This window comes from Charadrius vociferus, unplaced genomic scaffold (assembly GCF_000708025.1).
Source record: "Charadrius vociferus isolate BGI_N301 unplaced genomic scaffold, ASM70802v2 scaffold1, whole genome shotgun sequence".
In the NCBI taxonomy this organism is placed as follows: Eukaryota; Metazoa; Chordata; class Aves; order Charadriiformes; family Charadriidae; genus Charadrius; species Charadrius vociferus.
The window spans coordinates 1,890,754-1,917,292 of NW_009647680.1; the positions used below are offsets into that span (position 1 = coordinate 1,890,754).

The 26,539-nt window shown below is 42.4% G+C and overlaps 1 protein-coding gene across 1 annotated transcript; it reads left to right on the forward strand.

The window, feature by feature from the left end:
• Positions 1 to 12,682: 12,682 nt before the first annotated feature.
• SESN3 (sestrin 3) lies at positions 12,683 to 26,532 on the forward strand. Its single transcript, XM_009881166.1, has 10 exons — positions 12,683 to 12,712; positions 15,805 to 16,002; positions 16,762 to 16,944; positions 17,332 to 17,574; positions 19,122 to 19,263; positions 21,528 to 21,643; positions 24,050 to 24,240; positions 24,655 to 24,799; positions 25,590 to 25,712; positions 26,040 to 26,532. The coding sequence occupies exons 2-9, from the start codon at positions 15,808 to 15,810 to the stop codon at positions 25,674 to 25,676; spliced, it is 1,302 nt and encodes a 433-aa protein (XP_009879468.1). The 5' UTR covers positions 12,683 to 12,712; positions 15,805 to 15,807; the 3' UTR covers positions 25,677 to 25,712; positions 26,040 to 26,532.
• The last annotated feature ends 7 nt before the right edge of the window (positions 26,533 to 26,539 follow it).

Below are 26,539 nucleotides of genomic sequence, written 5' to 3' on the forward strand. Positions count from 1 at the left end.
GGGTATAAAATAAGTGGGTTTATTATTTCTGTAGTACTTGCTGGTGATATTTTTTTTTTTTCGTAGAGTCATTAAGTCACTAAAAGGTAACCAAAAGTCCTCTTAGTAAAAGCGTAGGCAGTAATCGGAGGAGACAGTAGTGCCTGTCAGCTCTGAGGTTGGAGGTGAATCTGAAGTTCTGCCAATCTGCTGACCTGAACGGCTGAAGAGAGCAGGAATAGCTGATCTGTCGCTGGACACATCTCTGTATTTACATGCAATAAATCTTCTGTAACAGTTATGAGGCTTTATTTTTGAAAATCATTCTCTCTTGTAAACTCTGTCGGGGAAAATACATTTGTGCCTTAGGTCTTTGCTGCCAGCAGCTCAGCCACATTAAGTCAGTGTGTTTTGGAGATTGTATCTCAGTAATGACTCACTTTGGTAAGACGTAGCTTAAGACGTAAAATGCTCTTAAAAAAAATAGGAGAAGAAGAAAGAGGAAGAAACTGCCTGACTGCAAGTATTGTTATGGTCATTCCAGCAAGTCGGTGGCTTTCGGATGTGCTTCCAAGATGAAGCCTTTCCTCTGTCGGTCTCTTACCCAAACCTCTCCCAGCCTAATTTAGCATGTCAGCTCCTTGCTCATCGTAAAACGGTCTCCAGCCTTTGCAAGCAAGACTCCTTGGAGAAATAATTTGCTCTAATTGGTGACTATTTTAGGATTTCCTATCAGGTGAAGAATCAAAAGGGCTCACCCGTGTTTTTCCATCTGTGGCCTTAGCACCTATAAGATTTCTCTGGACTTCTTTCAGGGAGACTGTGTAAGAAAACTTATTTCAGTAAACTCAGAGGCATGGTGTAGATGCCACCTCCTTCTGAAAAATGCTTACAAGTCAACTAATCAAAAAAGGCTTAAACTCCTGGCTTAGACAGCAAGGCGCTTGCTCTTGGAAATTGTACCTTTAGGCTAGAGGTAAAGCGTGTTAGGGAGATTTTATTTTTCGTCTGGCACGTTCCTTCTGTTTGAGTCATTGACCAAAGAAAGATGGCAAAAAAAAGTGCTTCTCTCAAAGCAGGAGGACATTGCTCCTTTTGGATGTCCAGAGGGACTATCCCTTTCCAGGCAGAGCTGTGAGAACATCAATGTTCCGTACCTTATTTGAACTGTAACAAAGATGCGCAGTGGTCATCGACTGTACACGAGCATTCGTCTGGGAAACTCGTGCCAAGGGGGCTTCTCATTTTTTTTAAAAGCTTTTCAGTGGATTAACTTTTGAAATTTGAAATGAATAAGGAACATCGGCCACAAGTTCTGTTTGCTGTAAACTAGAAACCTTATGTCAGCCTCACATTTTAATATTTTTATGTCTGCTTGAATTTTAACATGAACAGCTTAGCTAAAGTTCTTCACGGTGAGGTAGCATAGCCAATATCTGCTTATATTCTTCCAGGTAGATACCATCAATCTAAACAAACATCATCTGCTCATCAAGTGAGTAGGGAGGGTACATATTTATATTGTCTTCATGTTTTAACTCTTCAGCGTTTTTTTTCTTAACCCTTTTCAGATCTAAACTGATGTGACTTCTGATGAGGGACATTCTGATGATGTGACATTCAGAAAAGGGGAAAAAAATAACATTTGCTTCCTAAAAAGTGTTAGTAAATAATTGAAGTGTAATGTAGTCAAGATGATGAAGTAAATGATACAATACCACCTGTGTTGAACAGGCGGTGTGCTCATCCAGGCACTGAGGAGTTCCGTGATGTGGGCTGCATCTTCTAGACTGGATCAGCACAGTGCTTGTTTCTACAATGGTCCAGTTTAGTTGAAATGCCTCTTTGTTTGGGTGGTGCCAATTCCTATCTATATTAGAAAACAGATTTCAAATTTTTAATAGCATTTATAGAATAAATAGTATTCTTGAACCAATCTGCTGTGGATATATAATACAACAGTATTAGAGCAGGTGTAGTGGGTCAGATCGCACTCAGTGTCCTCCTGTCTCTGAGGGTGGCCCAGGAGCGGTATCTGAGGAAGGGGACACAAAATGGAGCAAGTTCATTGTGACAGTCCCTCAGCACTGTCTCCCAGTCTCCAAGTGCTTGCAACTTAAAAACTTACTGAGCTGGAGGTGGTTTCTCCATATTTAATAACTGTTCTTGCATTTCTCTTCCATGAACTCAAACTTTTTTAAAAACTTTTAAACACACGCGGAGTTCAGGTGTCCACAGCATCTTACGGCAAGGATTTCCACAGCTTAGTTCCGCGTTGTGGAAAAGGTTAAGTACCTCTGCTTGAGCTTGTCACCTGCTGGTTGGTTCCTAATCCTTTTATTGGAGGTGGTAAAAGCACACTATGTGTGGACTGTGACAGCCAGGAGGCAATCAATTAAAATATCTTGACATGCTTGTGACAGCAAGCTCAGCAGTTCCGAGTGGCTTTCCCAGACTCAAGCTACTGCGTCTCGCAATCCTACGTGAAAAAGATGGGAGAAAGCAAGCTGGGGGGCTCCAGCACTGAGCTGAGCACATTTCCCTCTTTTATCTGGGTGAGAGAATTTGTTTTTCTGAATTTTGGCAAGTTACTTCCGTGACTCTTAAGATAGTTCCTGCACACAGATTTAAAATAACTGCTGTGATCATTCTGTACATAAAATGTGTGGGAAAAGCAGTTTGAAAACCCATGCTTCTGCCATCTGCTTGACTTTCCTATGTCTCAGAATAGAATTTGGTTTTATATAGTACCCGGTAAGTGAAAGGTGCTTGGGAGAATGTTTCTGTAGCAGCGTATTCTGGGACACTGTTTATTTGCTCAGCAGGAGTTTTTATTGAGCTGAAAACACTACAAGGACACAGACTTATCAAGAGGGAGTGTCGGCAGGGACACGTGGTGAGTTTGTTTCTGAAGTGTGGGGTTTCTGCGATTTTCCTTTTTCCTTGAGATGCGGTGAAGAAGCACCTGTGATACACTCCGGGCAACGAAGTGCTCCTGTGCAGTGGCCGCTCTGCCCTTCTGCTAAAATTCAAACTTTCCATTTACACATCCTGGTTCGATGGTTCTCACCAGTTGGCGGAACAGGGGAGCAGGCAGAGCACATTTTAAGAGAACAGCTACAAGAAGTGAGAGCTGTAACCGAGGAGTGACACTGCGTGGTGAAATATTGGGTGAGAAGTAGTGGAAGTGCCTGGGAAGCAGGACTGCCTGGTCTCAGAGCTCATACCTACACGTCAGACGGCTTTTCACATTGGGAAGACCCCTAACCTTTGCCTTCTTGAGTTAAACTCTCTGGTGGATTTCCACACTTCGCTAGGAAAGATTTTTCAGTGTTTGGTAGTTTATAAACGTGTCGTGTTTGACGATAGTCACACGAACGTTGCTTGGCTAATACCTGAGCCAGCAAAATACCTTGCGTGGCCAGGACACCGGTGCAGCCTTGTTGCTGCTGCTAGCCTCTCATCCAACTAGTTGAAGGTGGGAAGGAGACCATTTCAGCGAGCTGGTGCAAAGGTCAGGGCCCAGCTTCCTCCCCCACAACTGCGGGAGCATCGAGATGCTCATCGGAGGAGGATATTGTTACTATTTTTTCCATTGAAGTGCAAAAGTAGGACTCTATACTTGCTGTGAGCAGACCTCCTCATGATACTGTTCAGTCTGAACTGTCTCACTTCCATCACTTCAACTCAAAACTCAGCACTGGCTCAGTTAACATTTGTCTGGTTTCTCAAGGAGGTTGTGCAGCCGAGCTCCATGCACCCGCCTGGCTTAGCAACCGTTCACCAAGGACTTCCTTAAAACTACTGTTAGCCAAGGGCTTTTTTTAAAGCTTTAAATGTTTCTAGAAGAGCAGCAGCTGTGCTAGCGACTGCGCTGCAGACATAACCTTAAGAGTCTTGCCCTTGGTAAAAATTTAAATCCTAATGTTTTAAGACGCACTGCGCCTGAATTGTGCCTTTCTGTGCTCTCTGTGATGAAGGCGACGGCAGTGCCAAAGAGGAGAGGTGAGAGAATGCAGCCTTGATGCCAGTCCCTGGTTAAACAATTCTCCCAGTCTGCTTTTATAGTAACCTGCAGTTAAGTGCATCTTCCTTTCCATAAACCCTTGGGGAGCGTGATCTCTGCTGGAATCTGTAGCACTTCAGGATGTTCCAGAATGAGTTGCAATGGAGTCTGTTAAAGGTTTTTCTTTAAAACGTATTGTTGGAGGATTTTGCTGTGTAATGCTCTTAGATTAATCTAATATTTTGAACATTTAGCATCTTTGAAAAACTATTTAAAAAAAAAAACCAACGCACCACTTTCTTCACAGCAGGAGGATGCCATTATGAATTTACAGTACGGATGAATACCATTCAATTTTGCTTGCTTACAAGGCATGTATTTTCAGACAACACTTCTATTAAAAACTCGGTAGAGCATTCTTGGGAGGCAGTTCTGCCAGAGATACATGATGAATTTACATAACCCTAGGAGTCTTTCTCTCTCTTTTTTTTTTTTTTTTTTTTTTAATATCCACCCGTTATGCATCTCCGATTGGCAGCATGCCCAATAAATCAAATGTGTGTGTGGTTATGAATTGAAGTATTTAACCATTCAATTACTGTATTATAAAGAGGCTGTGCTATCAGTAGCTAATTCAGGTATTAATTCAGGCCTGTCAAAGCAGCTGCTGTTTTATCTGTACTTTCTATCAAACGTTTATTCTACCTGTTGGCAGTGGTTTGCTGCGCGGATGGGACGGGGAAGTGGATACAGTCTCTCCGTGGGAGGACAGAGGCCACATGCGTGACCACGGCTGCTGCCCGTACCCACGCTGAGCGTGCGGACTCCGAAGCACGTGGGACCCCGCTGGCAGAGCAGAACCCGGCTTGCTTAGATGGGCTGTGCTGGGGCAGCAGGAGGCAGCCCTCTGCATGGGAGGCGGTGGATTAAAGGATGCGCTCTGCTGCTTCAGAGGCTCTTCGTTAGCAAGCGGCATTGCTGTCCTGGCTGATGATGAGGCAGATTAACGCGATGCAGTTTTGCCAATTTAGTGGCTAGAGGCTGTGTTCCCCAAATGAGATAATATTGATCTGTCTCAGTATGTCAGACTTGGATTAAATGTGAAGGTGGAAGTGGGCCAAGGTACAGATAAAACAAGTCCCAGCTTAAACCGCTGAAGTTTTCCACTGTAGCTTTTGGCCTTGATATCTGATGCTGTTGAAACATAGAAAATGCTCTTCTGCCATGCTCGTAGGATTTTGAGTCATCTTGATGATCAGAAGATATTCTGTCCTGAGGGCATTTCTTGGGGAGCATACAAACGCCAGTGTTACCGTTGGGTGTACAGGGAGGGAAGGAGGCAAGGCTCTCCATGGACTGATAAGAGGGAAGCTTTGTTTCTCTCTCTTTTTTTTTTTTCCCTATTCTTTTTTTTTTGAAGACCATTTGTTGTCTGCTGGTGGTACGTGTCTTGCCTATCTTCACACCACTAAGTTTCACCTGGTTAGACATGGATTCCTCTTGGTCTATGGAGGAAAACAAGGCCTTTCCGTGGCACAATAGATGTCATCCTGAGTTAGATGTCACCTTTCTTTTTTGGTTGCAACCAGGGTCCAGCTGGCTCTGATTTGAGTGTCTGTGTTTGGTCAGTTGAGTTTCACCCTCAGTATCTGATAAGGATTGGAGCATGGAGAAGAGCTCAGATTTTGAGGTTTGACTTAAATTAGATGGAAGTGAATCTCTAGCAGGAAGGAATTAAAATAAGTGGCTGTTTGTCTCTCATCTTTTTGATGTATTTGTAATTGATATTCAGGTTTGACTGGTGACATCTTTAATAGAGCAAATCTTCTCATGAAGATCTTTCCAGTCAGGAGCCTCAGCCTTACTTTTACATTTAGACATACTCTGTACTTCAGATACACCAACATTAAGTTACAGGTGTGTCTCTTACTTGATATATTCAGGTCTATTCTGACAAAAATGCAAAACACAATTCAGGCTTCTTAAATAAAGGAGTGTTTTGCAGCACACCCGTTACTGTGGTGTTGGACTTGCAGTCCTTGCCTGTCTGCTCCCAGTTGCAGTTGAAGTTTGGATTTGGTTAATAGAAGTTATCTCCAGGATAGTGAGAGTGGTACGACAGAAATAGGACTAAAAGAGGATGTAGATGTAGGCTTTCTTTATGAAAAAGGAGATAGGCTTTTCTACCAGTAACAACATGTTCACTTGAGTTTTTCTCCTGTAGATTGAGTGTACCGGATATCTTTCAAAGATCAAGGAACCGCCGTTGGACTTGTGCTGCTTGGCCATCCATCTTGGGTTGGGTAGAAATTACTGCCCTTTGGTTTCTAATTAGTGTGGATTGTGTTCTTAATAGCTGGTGGAGGGATGGGAACTTGGGATAGGCTTCCTTTTATTGTGTGAAATGCAAAAGGGCTGTAACCTGTTACCAAAGCAAAAACTCCCCTCAATTGTACTGCACTGGCTCTCTTCCCAGCTCCTTGCAACACTTCATCAGCTGTTAGGCACAAAGATGCCAAATTCTTAATGTTAAAAGTGACTGTCTTAAGTATTTTGAAATGCTGTTCCATAAAAAAGATTTCCTACTGTTTGACTTCCTCTGCTAATTTTCATCTTTATCGCTTAGTTTGCATTTTTGTAGTTGTACAGTCTGTTAAGAGGAAGAAACCGTTGCAAAATCACTTGAAATACCCTTTACAAATGACTGTAGGCTAGGACTTTTACTTGGTGAACTCTTAACATTTTGGCATTGTTTGTTCTGAACACCTCTTTTATTGCTTCTGGAGATATGTCCTGGGTTTAATTATAGGAACGGGTCAGTCGTAAAGAGGAGTTCTGCACTGTCAGCAAATAAAGTGTTGTACATCATTGAACTTACTCCTTTTCACATTTCCTCTTTTGTCCTTTGGCTTTTCTCTCTCAATGGAAATTGTTTTGAAAAACAGTACACCAAAGTTTATCTTTCTAATGTGTATGCAAATTTTTGAATGTGCAGCACAAACTTAATTTGAGATGAATTGGAGATATATTCTGAAGCTATAAAGCTCTTGATTTTATTACATTAGATGCCATAAACAGATCTTTTTCTTTAAAAAAATGATACATCAATAAATGTTTGTTAATAAAGTTCAAAATTACACAGCTTTCATGAATATACTTTTTTGTTCTTGTCAATCGGAACCTCCCAGGAGTACTGACATGTGAAGGCGAGTAAACTGTGTAGATTTGGTTTTCCTTTTAGCCAGCAAAACTATGTGTAGCTTTAAATATTACGTTAATCCTCTACAAATTTATGAAAAGTATTCAAGTTTCCACCTAAAATGAATTGGATGCGTCCTAAACTTCTGACACGTTTCTAAACTGCTCTTCCTCTGACTAGGTGAATAAATTACAAGCCAACTTGGCATACGTAGAAATAAACAAAATCGCTCTCGCATCCTAAGGAAGGGTTTGAATAATAGTAGAAGCTAAGATACAATCAGTGTTCAAATAAAGTTTTTTTCATGCTTTCTTGTCTTCAGCGAGTGTAGAATGAGCAGACAGTCCAGTGTAATTGTAAAACTGGGTTCAGCATTAATGAAGCTCAGAGCATTTGGCTGTGATCAGAGCAAATGGAGGTGGACTCTGCTCTAGGATCCAAGAACCAAGAGTGGAAATGCATTCAGTAAGCAATAACGGGGGTAGGAGAAGCCACTTTGTAGGTAGGGTTTTAACCAGCAGCAGCAAATAATAACGCCTTGTTTAGGAAAAAGAGTTTGTTCCTCAGGAAAAGCTGTGCCCTGGTGGCCAAGAATGCCAATGGCATCCTGGGGTGCATCAAGAAGAGTGTGGCCAGCAGGTCGAGGGAGGTCATCCTCCCCCTCTACTCTGCCCTGGTGAGGCCGCCTCTGGAGTACTGTGTCCAGTTCTGGGCTCCCCAGTTCAAGAAAGACAGGGATCTGCTGGAGAGGGTCCAGCAAAGGGCTACAAAGATGATTAGGGGATTAGAACATCTCTCATATGAGGAAAGGCTGAGGGACTTGGGTCTCTTTAGTCTAGAGAAAAGAAGCTTGAGGGGGGATCTTATTAATGCTTACAAATACTTAAAGGGAGGGTGCCAGGGGGGTGGGAACAGTCTTTTTTCAGTGGCGCCCAGTGATAGGACGAGGGGTAATGGGCACAAACTTGAACATAGGAAGTTCCATCTTAACATGAGGAGGAACTTCTTTACTTTGAGGGTGGCAGAGCACTGGCACAGGCTGCCCAGAGAGGTCTCCCACTCTGGAGACATTCAAAACCCACCTGGACGCTGTCCTGTGCAACCTGTTGTAGGTGACCCTGCTCTGGCAGGGGGGTTGGACTAGATGATCTCCAGAGGTCCTTTCCAACCCTGACCATTCTGTGATTCTGTGAAAAGCTACTTTTGGGATGCCCTTAGGCTTTATATTTGATCTCGTGCTGTTTATTATCGTGGGGGCAGTTTTTGGTGGAGTTGAGGCTTTGAGCCCCTTGGTGGGTGTTTCCCAGCTGCCTGCTCTGCTCCAGGAGTTCACAGGGACACAAGTGTCAGCGTTGCCGTGACTCGCAACATTCCATCTTGAGGTGCAAAGTTTCTTCCCAGTGATTTTTTTTTTTTTCCCCCCTCTGGTTGCAGCATGACCACCTTGATATCGAGTTCAGGATGAATTAGCTTTCATGCGCTACGTGTGTGAGAAGCCCCCGTACACCTGCACCAGTGCGACCACTTGCTTCTCGCCTGTGCTGTCTGCGCTCATGGCTGTTCAGAAGTACTTCCCAAACCAGCTGTTCCATCAGCCCCGCCAGCTACCGGCTCCGCTCTCAAGTAAAACAGCCTCCTTTTACAGCTTGCTAAAAATAGTTGTTTCTTTAAAGCCTGAGGACACGGTGACTCATGCGATAGCGAAGAGGAAGAAGGGTTATTTCTTTTGCTTTAGGCTTTGGGAGGAAAGCCGCCGCGCTGCCTCAGCACCAGCCAGGTTTGTGCTTACTGTCGCTTGGGTTTCATGGCCGCGTTGCCAGCCGGGTGGCTCTGGCATCCCTTCCTTGGCCACGGCAGCTATTTGAGATGCAGGTGCCATGTCCCAGTGCTCTCAGCCTCTTGGCGCTGGAGGGAAGGCGCACAGCCACTGCCACAACTAAAAATAAACCCGTGAGACGGCAAGTTGCAGCTTTTGGCTCTGGAGGGAGTTTGGGCAGAGCTCACCCAAGGATGAAGGCGTTTCTCGCGAATTATAGACGTGCGAATGGGAAATGGTTCCACTTGATCACTGTTAGAATTCCTGATATTTAGCTCCCGGCACCGTTCCAAGGGCAGCTTAAGGAAAGAAAGCAATTCACAGGTAAAGCTTGCTCAGGCCTTGTTCTTCCTGAATTCATCCAGCAGCTCTCCTGTGGTCTGCAGAGGTCTCCTTCTGCTGTCTGACGCTGCAGCGTGCGACTGCCAAACCTGCTTCTAGGCTCTGCCTTGCAGTGGCCCCTTTCCCAATAACCTGCCCAGGCTCAGTTTTCTCTCTCTCTGTCTTTGAAGCTCTTCATCACCTTTCTCCTTCTGAAGAAGCAGCCCCAAAAAAGGCTCTAGTTTTAACGTAAGTGGAATTGGTTGCAAAACTTTTCAGATAACTTATTCATACTCCGGCAGTGTGTTTCTGGAGGAACGTGAAGCAGAAGATGGCTGGTGTACATGCGTACGGCATTTTGGTTGCTGAGCAACCTGTTTCTTGCTTCAACCACTTAGCATAAAAATCCAGTTTCAAAACCAATATTAGGGACCGTGGCTGACTTAGCGATAGCTAGCGTAACCTGCAGAGACCAGTTTGACAGGAAAATGAACCCGCGTTCTTGGGAAATGAGAAGCTTTGCAAGAACTTTCACCATAAAGGACTATATATCTGCAGTGTCGCTTTGTAATTCGTATACATAGTTTTTCATACTTGGGTTCTTGGGTAGACCTTAAATCACGGCTCTAGATAAAGCAGGCCCAGAAGCAGTGGTTCTTATCTACAGTTTGAGAAAGCCAACGTTATCTTTCTTAATGCTTGTAAACTTCCCATGTTTTTTATTAATAGCATCCTGAGAACTTGTGCAACCAGATGATGTTTGCTCCTTTTCTTCTGACAAGCTTGTTTTAACCAGTTTTAATAAAAGCTTTGGTTTGAAGGCAAAGTAATCTTCTGTGTTAATGGAAAGGAAGAGCATACTCTTCTGATAGGGAAAAAACCTACCTCCATGGAAGTGTGCTGTGATTAGACTCACCAGCGTGAATTATTATGTTTGAAGTTTTGGTTTTTTGTTCTTGCTTTGGTTGTTTGTCTGTTTTTTCCAGGCTTCTGGTTTTTTGGAACTATCACCACCCAAAAGGAGCTGGTGTTTGTCCTTTTTGTGGTGTATTTGACACACCTCGTTTTTTATGTCTGACTATCTCCTTGGCTTTCTGACGCCATTCACAGGAATTAATCAGAGATACTTGCCTGCATTCGTGCACCCAAGTACCCTTTCCTCCTTTCCTTCTCAGCAGTATCTTATCTGCAGGGTCAAAGGGGTCACAGCAGTCACACTGAATGGGGAAACAGGGGAACGGAGCCCAGATCCAGTTAGAAGCAGCATGTGCATTGTTTTGCCCTGGTCTGGCCTCAAGGACCAGCTTTGAGAGCCTGAAGAAGCAGGCTGTGGGTCAGAGAGCGAGATAGTTCAGCTCTGGTTTGGACCTGTGCTCCAGCCAGAGCTGACACTGAGCTCTCCACATTGTCTCGCTCACACGAGCTGCTTATTAGTCAGTATGAAATGAAGGTTTTAAACTCTCATGTCCAGATAACCTTCATAAAACAAGTGAAATGCAACTGTAATAGTAATCTTGGAAAGCCTTTCTTTTTTTAATGTTGGCAGAAATGACTGGCTGCTCACAAGACTCTGTATTTAAAGTGAGATGTCCTCCTCTGCCTGCTGTAGCTGTGCAATGAGAGGTTGCGTGTGCAGATACCCGGTGTCTCTACACCCTTTCTTCTTACTTTAGACTGAGTACATTTGATTCATAAGAAGCATTTTACGGGATTTTGAGGCTGTGACAGCAGGCAGTGGTTGCAGTAAGTTGTCTCCTGGCTGCTGGGCTTCACACAGTAGATCCAGCTTATTTCTGCATCTTTTAGCAGCTAATTATTCCAAAGTCACAAATCTAATTGACATGCGAGAGTTTGCATTGGAACATCTTTCCTCAATAATCACTGCTGATTTTTGCATGTTTTTTCTTAATCCAATTTAGAAAGGACAGGATGTTTTTGAGGAGCAGGACAATAGTTACGCAGCTCCAGTGGCTTCGTTTTCCTGTGTGGAAATCGGTGGCATGCTCCTTCTGGGACCGGCGCTGCTGTTCGTGCAGATGGTGGTTAAGCTTAAGGCCCACTGGTAGAGGTATTTAAGGGTCATTTGTTATGGAAAACCTTGGACTTTTATGTTAAGGGCACGAAATATTTAGTATGCAAATCCAATATGGCTCTTGATGGATAACTTATTAAGTGTCACCAATGCTGCAGTGCAATTACTGACTTTAGGAAGTGTGCAGCCACAGTTTCCAGATAGGTGTAATATAACCATAAAGAGGAAAAGAAGAAAAGACAAGAAGCAATGGTTTTAAATTACTGCAAGGGAAATTCATATTGGACATTAGGAAAACTTTCTAAAGATCCAAGGAACTAAATGACCTGGAGAGATGGAGGCTCCAGGAGGCTCTTTAAGGAGAGGTTGGACTAACATTGGTCAGGAATGACGTGGACAGTGCTGGTCCTGCCCGCGGTGAACCAGAGGAGCAGGCGGCCTCCCCAAGGTCCCTTCACCTCTCTGGCTGTCAGCAGCCACACTGTGAGACCCTCCACAGTTTATCTTAGTTCAATTTCTTATCCCTAATCAATCAAAAGAGTCCTGTGGCTCTTGCTGTGCTGTCAGCCTGTCGTGTACTAAATAGGTCATCCTCAAGGGGTGTTTCATGACTTCTAGCTGGGGTTTGGGCACCAAGGCTTGTACTGCATGTGATGTTCTCCAGACTCGGCAGCTGAGCAAGGCGTCCCTTTCCTTGGGTTTCTAGAACAAGTCTTTAATTGGGTCTTGCTCGTTTGGGTGGACTGTGCTTTTCTTGCCAATATTTGGCACACGAAGTGCTTCTCAACACTGAGGATCTCATTAGGTGCTGATGGGGAGGTGTTGGAACTCGACGATCTTCAAGGTTCCTTCCAACCTAAACTGTTCTATGATTCTGTGATACTGAAGAAAACAGCATCTTGCTTATAATTTCCCGAGTGTGGCTTTTTTCCCCTCCGTTTGAACTTACATTCAGTCCAGTAAACAGCTAATTTTAGCATCGTGCCAAATGTTTTGTTGCTGTTGTCTTTGTATCTTCGAGCTGGTCTATAAACCAGTTGGGATTAGATTTTTGGTTTTTTTCAGTCTTAGCCCTTGCCAAAATTGGTGCCGTCCATTCGCGCAAAATACGGGGCAACGCAAAGCTGATCGAACCAACGTGGTGTGGTGGCTTCACCTCCTCAGTGGGCTGCGATACACCCAGGTGGCCTTGGGAAGAGAACCGAATCCAGGCCCTGAAGATCTCATCTTGCGAGATAAAGCGAGTTAATATGATATTCCTGATGCTGACCGAACTATGTGGCTGTTTTTCAGGAAAAAAGAGTACAAGTCTCCCCACCATTGACAAGAGGACCAAGTGCCTTTATACCAGAGAACGAAGTAAGTTTGCGGTTAGCTGGGGCTGGGTGGGTGGGAGCTTTTAAAATGGAAATATTGATGGACAGTTTGACAATCCTGTTTGTCCCTTGGTACCCAGATGAGCTCCTTTGTGAGCAAAAGCGATGGTTTCTCTGGAGCAGGCTCCAGCTCCAGTGGGTAAGAACCAGCCTGCCCTTTCACACAAATGGTGCCGTTTGACATCTTTTTGGTGGCCAGCACTCCCAGAGACAGCCGTGAGTGCCGGCTCTGCTCTTCTCGGGAGGGACGATCACTTACTACTCTTAATGCCAGGCCTAAGGGGAGGCGCATCCAGTGCTGCAGCGGTATGATTGCGTCGCTCTGAAAGCAGTGTCTGACCTTCAGTTTGAGAGAACCTGAAAATATGACTAACTCCTTAGACCGTAACCGTGGCTCTTGAGTGAATTTATGGTTGAAAGGTGCGGTTTGACTTCAAACCCAAGATTTCTGCCCGTGATTTAATGTTCAACTCAAGCCTTGATTTGCAGCTTGCTGCAGTAAGTAGGAACTTCGCTGTGGTGTTCTCCTGTGATCTCAATCTTCACAGAGTATTATTTATTGATCAATTAATTGTTTGAGATGGCCGACTATAAAACCAGGACCTTTTTTTGGTTTTGTTTTAAGTAGTTGTTAAAGGCAGATAATTCACATACTAGAAGGACCAAAAAGACATTTTGAAAGATGAGAGAGCTGCTGCTCTCTGAGTCTCTTTCCATTTATACACTGGCAAGGTTTGAATTTAAAAACGGAGAGAGAGAGAGCGTAAACGCTGGTGACAAGAAAACACAATGAAGCAGAAAGGAAGAGAGGTCAAAAAGAGTCTTTTAGACTTGGGAAGAGGGGAGTTGAATGAGTTCCACCCAGCCAAATTTGTGAAGAGGACCTCCCTTTTATATGAAATACAAGATGAAATTGAGATGCCAAACTTTGTAATGACTTAATTTTTCTCATAAAGTGAATAATTGTATAAAAAGTAGAAAAAATAAATGTAGTTGAAGTGATAACATATTTTGAGGCAATTGTTAATGAATTTATTTCACAGCTGTTACACTTGGTGAAGGTGCTGGGCAAGGGTGCGGGAGGAGTCACTGAGCAGCTTTCAGAAAGGAGCAACCCCAGCGGTTACCCAGTACAAGCAGGGAACTTCCACCTCTATGGATAAAACAGTTATTCAGTATCACGAACAAATGTTAAATATTGTTTGTTAAGCAAATAACTGCCTTTTTCCCCCTGTTCCTCAGCATGAAATAATACAGTGGATAGGAAGGATGAAGTTAGAGATTAGTAACACACTGAATGTCTCGCAAATCTTCATAATAACACTGGTTGTGTCAAAGCCTGCTTTATTGTCGGAACGGAACGAATATGGACAGAGCAATAACAACTTAATTGTAAAGGTTCCTGTTAAAGTGCTGTAAGGCTTTACAAGCAGAATAAAAAAAAACATATTTGTGGATCCATGGATGGTATTAAATCAGGAGGAAGTGCATATACAGTATGAAGAGGATAGTAATATAGGTGGAGATAAATCTCAGAAGCAATAATGCAGCACATTGCTATGCCTAACGTAGCAGCAGTGCAGTCCTACAGGATTCTATTTCAATTTTGTCAGCAGAATTTCTTCGACATGACTTGCACTGTTACAAAGAAAACTCCTGACAAGCTGGAGAAGATTAGAAACCTTACCAGGGACATGAAAAGTGTGATCTCCCCAAGAAACTACTAAATGAGACAAAGATCTCTTAAATACATGGGAGATACACTCGCTGAAGAATAAGGGGGACTCCTTGCAGTGGAGTGAGGGATATGCAACAATAAGTGAGATAAAAGGATCTCTAATGTGTGAATAAACTTCCGATGGTAAAAACATTCTTAAGGAAAACTGAGGAGGCATCATTTTGGGTACAAAACACAGAAAAGCTGCCATAGGGAAGAGCTACACATGTAAAAATGGTGGACCTGCCTGACTGCATAGCTGCTTCTTCCCTTTCTTTCTGGGCTGACAAATTAAAACATGGTAAAGTGAAAATGTAAGATGTTGTTCATGTTTTTTTGTATGTAACTTCTAGATAAGATTTGATGGAAAACTATTTGAGACATGGTCCATTCTTCAGCCCATCGTAAAGAAGGAAAATGTATTTTAGATAGCATATTCCACCAAAAGCACTGCGTCTTCTTGGTTTTAGGCCCTTTCTATCTTCCTGTGCAATAAACCAGCTAAAATGTTTTCTCATTTCATGGTGTTTGCAATAGTAAGCTGGCTGGTGTAAGACTGTGCAGTTTCAGAATAAATGCTGGGTATTGTAGTCTCGTGCTTGTAACTTCGGCGGTGAACATGCTGAGAATGGCTGTTCTCGGTGAGAAACGCTGAGTAATAGCGCTGATACTGTGTCAGGGCTTGCAGTGCAAGAGCTACGTACTCTTCTGCTGTTTCATTTCATCTTGTGCCCAAGGTTTGGATTGGTTGGAATAATTAAAGAACAGCTTTTGTTTAAAGAAAGCATTAAATTCCTATTCTAAATAATACTTGAATGTTATGGACAAATTAGCATTTGATCTCCTCTTCAATTATAGAAGCACAGAAGGGGTGGATTGCCAGGCTGTTTCTGTAATTTGGTTACATAACCCAGTTCCTCTCTATTAATTTTGAAATTTGTTTTAGGGCTGAATGCTCGGGTGGCGTGTGTCTATACAGGCTGACTTCCATGAAGACTTTACTTTCCATTTAGCTCGTGCTTACTTCCAGCTCTCTCTACAGGTTTGACTTCAAGCATCTGCGAGTTTAGCCGTTTTGGAAAGATCTACAGAAAAATGTTTTTGGTTTTCATAGGAACACATTAAAATAACAGAGGTACAGTGTAAAGTGCTCTTCAGTTCTCAGTATACAAGTAGCATCTGTATGTGTGTATTCGCACGCATGCAAGCATGTATATTTACAAATACACATCCGGATCTCCAGCTTTGCCTTTAAGTTTGTACACAAGCAAACCTTTCATACCGCAATACGTTTCTCTCTAGGGCTAAAGCCAGAGAAAAACTCTTCCTCTGTTAAGTTTGTCCATCTTATTTTTAAGGTTATGCAAGCAAATGGTTTGGATGAACGTACTAATCTTCTTGTGGAAGAATACTCTACGTCTGGGCGCCTGGACAACATCACGCAGGTCATGAGTATCCATACTCAGTATCTGGAGTCTTTCCTCCGCAGCCAGTTCTATATGCTACGCATGGATGGGCCCCTTCCTTTGCCCTATAGGCACTACATTGCTATAATGGTATGTACCGACAGGCTGTATATTTTCTCCTGCGACCTTGACTTGTGTATTTAAAAAAGAAGAAAAAAGGAAGACTTTAGAAAGGAGAGACTAGTGTGATATGTTGACAGGCGGTGAATTTTTGTAGTTGATTTCCATCAGAATAAAGCATGCCTGGCCAGAAGGTTTTCAATGAGAAGGGAGAATCGGCAAACGACATGTTTCCCTGTTTCCCACAGCGATGCACTTCTCACATGCCCACGAGAGTGAGGTTTTACAGAGAGCAGTTAAAAATGGATTATTATTATTTCTGGATATTTAACCATCAGTGCGCAGCAGTAGGGTGAGATGCAGTGGACTCGAGTCACAACAAATTCCAGGTGGACACTAGGAAAAGAATTTTTACCATGAGGATGTTGAGACGTCACAACAGGGGCCAAGAGAGGTTGTGTGATCTCCAGGGATGGAGATCTTGTCTGGACAAGGCTCTGAGCCAGCTGATCTGAGTCAGCCCTGCTCTGGAGCAGGGTGTTGGACCAGGTCTCCTCTAGAGATGTCTTCCAACCTAAATTGGATTCTGCGATTCAGAGTAAAGTAATCAAACTTATTTTTATTGGAGAATCCTCCATGCTGCGTAGAAATGCATTGCAGTATAAAACATGGCCCTTTGGAATGAAATTTTATTTTTGTTTTGTGTTAGTAACCCGTCTTCCACCTGCAGCAAAATCCAATTACACTGTGATGTGCTGCCCTTTTCCCTCTTGTGTTTAATTATTGCAGGCTGCTGCCAGACATCAGTGTTCCTACTTAATAAATATGCACGTTGATGAGTTTTTGAAGACTGGCGGGATTGCAGAGTGGTTGAACGGTTTAGAATACATTCCCCAAAGACTGAAAAATCTGAACGAAATAAACAAACTCCTTGCGCACCGGCCCTGGCTAATCACGAAAGAGCACATTCAGGTACCTGCTAAGTCATGCCCTGTAATAGCAGTAAATGACCGGTAATAAGAACTGCTAAGAACTACGCAAGTGCCTGGTTAGGCTTCATTACCTTGTGTTAAAAATTTCAGGGAATTACTAGAGCATCGGATAAGCCAATAAATTCTTCTGTGTGACAAAGCCAAGAAAGTTTACTTTTTAGGAATAGCATTGGCTAAAATAAGCCCAAAAGAAAAGAGGTAATATATTCAGTGTCTCTTTTTTTGTCCAGTGAGAATTTGTGTGCAAGAGGAATGTGGTATTATTGGAAGAAAGGAATTGATCACTTTTTAAAATACGTAGTGTTTTATAGAAAAGCTGAGGGCCAAAAGAAATTTTATATTTACACTTTTTTTATTCTCATTTCAGAAACTTGTCAAGACTGGGGAAAATAATTGGTCTCTTCCTGAACTGGTGCATGCTGTTGTCCTGTTGGCACATTATCATGCCTTGGCAAGTTTTGTATTTGGTAGTGGCATTAATCCAGAGAGAGATCCGGATACATCTAATGGAGTCAGACTTATAGCAGTCAACAACTTCTGTGTCTGTGATCTTGCCAATGACAACAACATAGAAAATGCATCCCTCACAAGTAGCAACTTTGGGGTTAGTGTTGCAAGAAGATTCTTTTGCTTGCCTCTGTTTTGCATTAGAAAACTTTCTTCCATTCTTTCCTGTTTAAATTTCAGGATAGTTTGAAAGTTTTTGTCTACTTTACTGGAATGCTCGAGTCTGGTAGCTCTTATGTTCGCTCTAGCAGTTTTCAGTGTAATCTATTGAAAACCACGTTGTACCGGTGGGTGGTAGTCGGAGCAATGTGATTTTGATAGTGAATCTCACAACCCGTTGGGCAAGACTGAAACTTTACGTTCGGCTGAAAACTTAAAGTCCCAGGTTTTTCAGGTAGTGTGTCACTGAGTGGAGCATCGTGTCATCCATGTTCCTAACATGTGGAATAAAAAAAGAAATGGGTAAAAAAACCCCAAAACTCATAATAATTACAATAATTTTGACTTCAAGGCCTTCAATCACAAAGCAGGCCAATTCTGAAACGCTTCCATGTAGATGGGAGGAAATGGCTGAAATACAATGACTTAATTCTTCACGCTGGTGTTCCCGTCTAGAGTCAACCAACAGAGGACTTTGATTACTAGTTAATTAACTTAAATGTGGAAAATTTTTTCTGAAAGTGACTCTATAATGCTTGAAGACGTGCCCTTGAATTAATGCCGATGATTGATGAATTAGCCACACCGCCTTTGATGGAAGATCGGGATTATGAGCAGAGTCGCTAGGTATATTTTTAAAAATCAGCAGTACAATGTGAACATGTGATCAGTCAGTTCAAGTGCTGTATCTTAAATTTCTGGGCTGTAAGGCGTGCTAGGTCAAATCACCGGGGTGTCTTAATCCCCGTTTGTAGTGGGCAAAGGACTGCTGCTGACTCTGCTGCTTGTTAAGCAGTAAGTAGCATACTAGAAAACAATTATAGCTATAGGAAGAACAACAGAATCAAAAGGAAAATGTGGAAAAGAAAACCCAAACAATTTATCTTATGGAAAATCTGAGTGATAACTACGGATCGCAGAACCTCAAAAGTTGATGTATTTCTAGTAAAGAGGCCCGTTTTCCTCACAAAGGCAAGAAAAAGGGTCAACCTAACGGTTATGTTGATCACACGTAATGCAAAGAAAAAAACTTGATTTGTCGTCTCAGGTTGTGTTCCTGTATTGCAGTGTTGCACTGTATCTCTTCAGAAACATATTTTGCATTACCAATAGACAGAAAAAAGTAACCTTAGTATTAAAAGCGGTTTTCTGGTACACATAGGGCACACAGATGGCTCTTCCTGAGCCATCTACATGATGGAATGTACCTTATAAACGACTGTGGTTTCCACATTCAAACACCACCTCTTCTGCTGTTAATCCCGCTGCAGTAGATGACTGCGATAGGTTAGATTAACACTTCCCAGCTGTTCTTCTCACTGTCTGAAACCTGTTTGTCTACGTTCTATGTGACAAAACGCATTCTGGCTTGAGTCTTTGTGTTTGCTGCTTCTGTCTGTTTTTGAGAACGTTTGCTGTCGAGCATGAAATCTGAAGATGACACACGTTGTCTATCTTCTAATTTTGCAGAATGTCATGGTGTTTTTGCAGATTGCAGATTCTTTAAGTGAGCTGGAGGCCTTAATGGAAAGGATGAAGAGGCTACAAGAAGATAAAGAGGATGAGGAAGCCTCCCAGGAGGAAATGGCAACTCGCTTTGAAAAGGAGAAGAAGGAGAGTCTGCTAGTAATTAGTGGAGGTATTTGTGCTTTTCCAGTTCCCTTTTGTTTGTGCTTTGTAAGAACTAAACACTTGAAGCCAGTTCAGTGACTACAGCTTTTTCTGTCCTTTTCTTTATTCTGGTTCTTGGTCAAGCAGGAGTGTAGTAAGGGTGGTCCTGTCACTTGCTTCATCTGCTTAAGATTTCCTGATTGGCAAATAACGCCATCCTTTTTGCTACTCGAAATTTAGCTTTTCTATATTTAAAAAAAAGAAAAAAAGCCTGTAGGCTTCTTTAAAAAGTTGGGTGTAAATTTCTCTTTCTTTATATGCTCTGTATCTTCAAATGAGTTCATTCATGTAAATATTCAGTGATAATTCACAGGTTTAGGTTCTACAGTGCTTAGAACTTCAATGACACTCATAAGTAGCCTTCAGATAGGACATTTAGTTCAGGAAATAGATTGGGATGAGGCTCGACTTCTTCACTATTTACTGCCCACCTGGAAAGGACATTTCTAAATTGCTGTTCTGAGTGATCGCTACTGCTGTGCTGGTCCACTGCCTGTCTTATGATAGAGATTCTTGGCCTTTTTCAAATTCTTAAATAATGTTAAAAGTTCTGAGCTGAAAGCTTCTTTTCCAGTATTCTTCATATCCTCTGGAGGCCTTCATCTCTAACAAACCATACAAAGAAATCTGTTCCCTACAGGCAGGAAGGTGGGTTTTTTCCAAAGAAAGTATCTGAAGAAAGAATATTATTAAGACAATCAGAATCTCCAACCGTTTCCACATAGTGGAGGCTACTTGAAGGTGATAGCTTGTGTGTTTTTTAAGAGGTGACCCATAAAATGCTTCACATTTTACTGACACTGTTCTTTGTGAATTTAGATCTCAGTAGCTTCAGACCAAACATGTTTGAAGGTATCTTAAGTTTTTGTGCACTGAGCCTGAAAGGGAAGAAGAATGTATTTTGGATTGGCAAAGAGATTGTTTTGTGGCTCTCTAGGAACATGCAAAGTCTCTGAAAGAAGATACATCCAGGAACATCATGGCTGGATTTTAAGAAGTGGACATTGTCCGTTCTTGCTCTGTTTTCCTTTGGTCAGATGGCATCAGTAGTGCAGATAAACTGACACCCATTGCAGTTTCATTATCAAATCAAGACTTCCATGAGTCTCTGCAACCTAAGGCGTATAAGGAAGAGGTGTTGTTTGGGACAGAAGGGTTTTTTGGTGGGGCTGCTGATAGTTTTGTTGACTTTCCTCCCTCTTTGCCTTGTGCTGGTTTAAGTTGAGGAGTCTGTATGTGTTGGGCCTTTACCCTTTCATGAAATCCAGTCTCCTTGTCAGGGGAGAGGAGTCTATGGGTGCAGGTTTTTTATTCTTCGCTGAGGATTTGCTGTAGCAGATGCTGTGTGAGCTTCTTCCTATGCAGTTATGTTTTGATTGTTTAACGAGGCAAAGAGGAGATAAAGCACTTCGGCAATTCCTAGATTAACTGACTTTTCAAGGTGTTAACAGTGGACATATGGCAACTGTTCTGTCAATGCACGTGGAAGCGAGCCAGGATTTTAACACCAGGGTCAAATGCAGTCAGCTATGCAGTAGTCAACTTCTGCAGAGGTAGTTACACAATCAAGCCACCTGTTTATTTGGGAGGGAAAGATGGATTCCTGATAGAGAACCTGCGCTTGCTTAGTGACACGTTTTGGAGCTCTTTGAAGGTGCTTAGTTACTAGAGCTTCTGGCAGAATTTCAGCCTGATGTACTGTAGAGCTCTTTGCTTTCATATGATCTCCAACTGATATTCACAAGAGGAGAGTTGCATTGCTTTCTGGCTGCTCATACTCCGGGTTACAGAATGGAGCTGGTGTAATTCCTGACACCATACCTGCTCAGCGTAGCAATCCTCTTGCCAAGCGTACATTTCACTGTTTCTTATCCTATAGGGCACAATGACTTTACTGATGGGATTCATCTTCCTGATTTAAGATACCTTCCTTCCCCCAGAAGTCAACAGAGAGAAAAGCACACCTCCAGACAGAAGTTTAGCTCATCTCTTCCTATTTTGTAGAAGTACATTAGGTGCCTGGTGTAGGCTGACATTTAGTTGGCTCAATGAAAAGGATGCATCCCATACCAGCAGGTTGGGATTGAAATGTTTCTTTCCTTCATACTGCTCTCTTCCTTTGCACAACTTCTAAAATTGTTCTCCAGTCCTGTAGAATGGTAGTTGGCAGTCGGCACTAACTCATATGCATGCCTAAAGTAAAGCATTTCGCTGTTTTATTCACAGCATTTGATGATGAAGTAGTTTCTACAGATGTCTCCCGCTATATTGAAGATCCTGGGTTCGGGTACAAAGACTTTGCAAGGCGAGGAGAAGACCATCTGCCAACATTCAGAGCTCAGGTACCATCTTTTTAAAGTACATTCACTGAGTGAATGTTTGTGTATCTCACTACAGGGCAAATAGCGTAAAATGGTTGTAGTGGGACATGTTTGTTGCATGCTCTTTTTCTTGTCCTAGTCCATTAAATAACTCAGAAGCTTCCATAAATCTACCTGAGATGAATCTTTTACTATTTGTAAGTCTCAGACGAGGGAATACTTAGCTTTCAGTCTTATTCCAATTATTACCAGAATTAATGTTTGAAAACTGTAAAGCATATCACTAAATCTGGAATAAAAGTGAAAAGTAGAGAAGATAGAATTTCTTTTCCATCCCTCCAGATGTTGTAGAAAAATCCACTGGAAGAACTCTTTATTTTTGTCATTTTGTCAAGTATTGTCTGTCCAGTGGTTATGTCTGTCCAGTGGTTATCAATACATAGATGTATACATGTCTGTGAGAGCGATTTAGTGAGGATTGTTCTCATATATATACCAAATCACTGGACTTTGAATGTCAGAAAAGAAAAGGAGTTCTTAAATATGATTACTGAACTTTTTGGCTATATTTGAATATATATATTTTTAGTGCTGTTGAAAGAACAGCATGTACATTTTACCTGCACATTGTCTTACATATTGGCATCTTTTTCCACGACCAGACTCACGAACTTCTTCATGATATGTATAACAGGAGGGAAATTCTGGATGGTTCTGTTCCAGCTAATAGAATAGCAGTCTAGTAATAAATTGTAAGCAATAGAAGAAATCTTAAACCAAATCAGAGAACTTCAATTAAAAAACCAGTGGCTGCAGGAAAACTTCCTGGTCAGAACAGGTATCTAAGACTGCAAAATAAAGAATCCACGATCACTCAGGAAAGGTATTTAGCTACATAGCAGTCTCTGCTGATCTGGGTAATTTACTCTGCGGTCTTTATATAAGCCTAAAGTAGGTAGATATTGCCAAAAAGAATAAGGCAGAGTCAGTGCCTGTAAATCAAACATTCTGCTTAACTACTTTAGGAGCAGCAGGCTCCCATGGAAAAAAGCTCTACAGAAGTTGAAATTGGAACTGAAACATCTCTACTCTTAAGTAAACAGGACAGCTTCTGGCCTACATTCAAAGGAGTCACCTTGATAATTTAACTTCATTAGTATGCCCTGATCTTAAGCAGTTAGATGTATATACGCACAGCCTCCCAAATGCTCTGCTATTAATGCTATTTAAATTGCAGTAGCATCTCAAAACTCTGCAATAAATCCGATCCTTATTCTGATAAAGCAAGACTGCCTTTATCTCTGTGGGCTTAAATTTAGCAATAGTAAAAGGTATTCCATACAGAGCAGAATGTCTTTATCTTTTTTCTCTTTTTCATTGTTAGTATGGATTAACTGCTGTTAGTAAACAGCGCTTTCCCCCTCCTGAGGCTTCTGGTTTTCAGAGGCTTTTGTGATGCCCCTGGTGTCCTGGATGCCTTTACGGGGCTGGAAGGTACAGCACAGTTCTCACAAGCCTTACGGTCTTTTGGGCTGGCAGCTGGAGGCCAAATGTGATGTTGTGGTGCGTTTCAGGTGTCACTGAATGCCTCTGTTAGGCAGCTGAATATTGTCCTACATACTCTTCCCCACTTTCCTAATCAGGGGCCAGTCCGGTAGACGCGCTCTGAAGTGCCTGGGTGAGGACCCTTGCCCAGCAGTACTTTTTGAAAAGAGCCGGACACAGGAAGGACGTGGAGACGATGCCCTCGATTGTAAAGATGGCATTGAAGGATTGAACACTTGCTGAGGATGTGGGCAAACTAACACATTCTGTATAACCTCAGCGTGGGGAGCACGCGGCTCTGAAGTAGGGTCGTTCTCCGCTGCTAATGCCATGCCACTACTCCACAAAGACTTCCCATTCCTGATAGGAGCAGGCGAGCTTTTATCCTTGCGATCCAGCTGCTTGTCTAAGACCAAAGCGGCCTGGATTTTATTTATTTGTTCAAGGATGGTTCAGCGCTTTATCCAATGAGGTTACATCCTGGGAGGAAGTAAATACTCCATCTCTACTCAGAGCTAAGCATCAAAGCCACCAAGGGGAACGAGGTTTTAAACTTACTGGCCCATCCCACATAGAATGACACTGGTCGGAGTGGCACAACAGACAGTGGAAAATTGCCTCAACACTTCAAGAGCAGCTTGGTTTGTTTTCTCCTGTAGGCTAATGGTACCCAGCTGGAGGTGGGGTGTTGTGACATGATGCTCATTGCCTGGAAGCCTGGGGGAATGGAGCGGGTGGTATGGATGAAGGATTCAAAATGCAAATTTTTTTAAGAGAAGAAAGTTACAACTAGCAGACAACAAAAACTGTTGAGCTATAGAAAAGATTAGATAGGGACTTCACTTAATTTGTACATTTATGTATTCCCTTCTCTTCCTGCAGGACTATACTTGGGAAAATCATGGCTTTTCCCTCGTAAATAGGCTTTATTCTGATATTGGGCATCTCCTCGATGAGAAGTTTCGGATGGTGTATAACCTCACGTATAACACTATGGCAACACATGAAGATGTTGATACAACTACGCTAAGAAGAGCTTTATTTAACTATGTCCACTGTATGTATGGAATCAGGTATGGACGAAAATCCCCTGGCTTAGGAGTACATTTTAAACTGTGTAAACAGCCTGAAAAATGAACCATGTGAAAAGCATGTTTAGAGTCTGGGTGTTAAAGTGGGGATGGTACCTCAGTCTGGAAGTTAGAGTGGTTTTGCTGGCATTGCAGTGTAACTTTTGCTTTCAGCGGAGAAAATGATTATGAATCAGGATGGCAATTATTACAGAAACGTCTTCTCTGAAGCCAGCTTGTACCCTTTGTTCAGAAAAGACAACATCCTAGCACCAAGCCTTTCAGATCCTCAGTTAGCAGGTGGTTTTCTAGTAGGTATAACAAAAGCTGCTGTTCCCAAACTTAAGAACATAATGCTGGAAAAGACCATGCTTTTAAAAACTTACATCCAACGGAGTGATTGCCTGTGTTATTTAGGTATGATGACTATGATTATGGAGAAGTTAATCAGTTACTTGAACGCAGCCTGAAGGTTTACATAAAGACAGTGACCTGCTACCCAGAGAGAACTACCAAGCGCATGTACGATAGTTACTGGCGTCAGTTCAAGCACTCGGAGAAGGTACGTATTTCAGAGCCAAAATGGGTTCCCAGAGATGCTTATGCTGTTCAAAAAATTAAAATATGGCGACACCTAAAAATGGCAGCGTCTGCCAAATGAACGTTTTTTAACGAGAGAAAAACAAATGAGATTAATTCATTGTGTTTTACAAAATGCTTCATAGTGTACTGAAAATATTGATTCTTTTTTTATTATTATTTTGAGTGACTTCTCCATAAAATTGAACTGACAACTGTAAAAGAAAAGTGGATAAACTTAGGAATGCAGAAGTGGTCAACTACGCCAATGCCTGGGATTTGGGAATCAAAAAAGCCCTTAACTCCTATAGTGTTTTTCATCAATAAAAATGTCAACATGTCTTCAGATACCCAAGTTAAATGCTTCCTGACTGGGGTTCAGTGCTTGCGTGCCCGCTAGCCTGTCTGGCACGTAAACTCTTCCTTATTCTGTGCTCCTATATAGCCGTCACAGGTGCTAGTAAAGACAACAAAATATAATTCCGAAAGGACTAATACCATTGGGATACAAAACTGGTTCTGTTGGGACTATTCAGATGGAAGATTGCTTAAAGCAGCAGTCGAGGCTCGTTCCTTGCAGTCCTAGGGTGTTGTCTGGTATTGGCGCACTACACAGCTGTCTCAGGAGGAGCTGGAGTCCTGCAGCAGGGTACAGGGAGAAAGGACAGAATTTCTTGCAGTGATACTTTACTAAAGATTAGAAATTTTAGCCTAAACGAATAAACAATGTTGCATTTAGAGGTGGACTAAACGGCTGATTTAATTTTTCACAGGTTCATGTCAATCTACTTCTAATGGAAGCTCGTATGCAAGCCGAACTTCTGTATGCCCTTCGTGCCATAACTCGTCACTTAACCTGAAGCGTTCGCTGAGAGGAGTAAAGGAGTTTTTACTGAGTACGTAAAGACCTTTCGAAATAGATACACACCAGAAGCTGTTTGTGATGTAGCATCAGGTTATTCAATTCTCTAGTGTCAAAGTTTAGCCGTGCTTCTTGACGGCTGTAATGTGCAATGACGTGTTTTATTTTCTTGATGCTTAACATTACTAATGATAACAAAAGTAACACTGAGGAGCACTACTCTGCATTGTTTCCGGCTGGATTTCTGCGCAGTGGTCAGGATCCTGAAACTGTTTTTATTATATTCAATCCTAGCGCTTTGTTCTTTAAGCACCGGAGTGAAGTGCTTAGAGACTTCTTTTTCCAAGCAATCATTTTTCAGATTAGTGGAGTCCAGCAGAAGATCGGTTCTGCCTGTCCTGAGAATGTACCACCACGTCGTGACTCGTGACAGAGACGCGCGGGCTGCGTTGCGTTGAATTGCCCACTGGATTCTTCTGTGTCTCCTGGAGACTGCTTGCCAGTCACTGTCTTACTACAGCAATCGAAGGTGATGCGAGATGTGGATGCAAACATTGAGCACACTTTAATGTGAAATTAACGGTGATAAATCCTACAGCATGCTACTGAAGTGCGAAATTCATCCGCTTTGTCATGCCCCTTCCCAAGAGGAGGGGCCTCACGATTTGCCGTTTCAGCCACACTTCCCGTGTTTCAATCACGCATAACCTTGTTTTACTGACAGTCACCCTCAGTTGTCCGTACGATATCCATCCTCATCACATGTTGCAACTTGTTTAGTTGGCACCTATGAAGTTAATACACAGGCTGACCAAAAATAGGGTTGTGGGTTTTTTTGCACTCTCTTCTTTCTCAATGTTT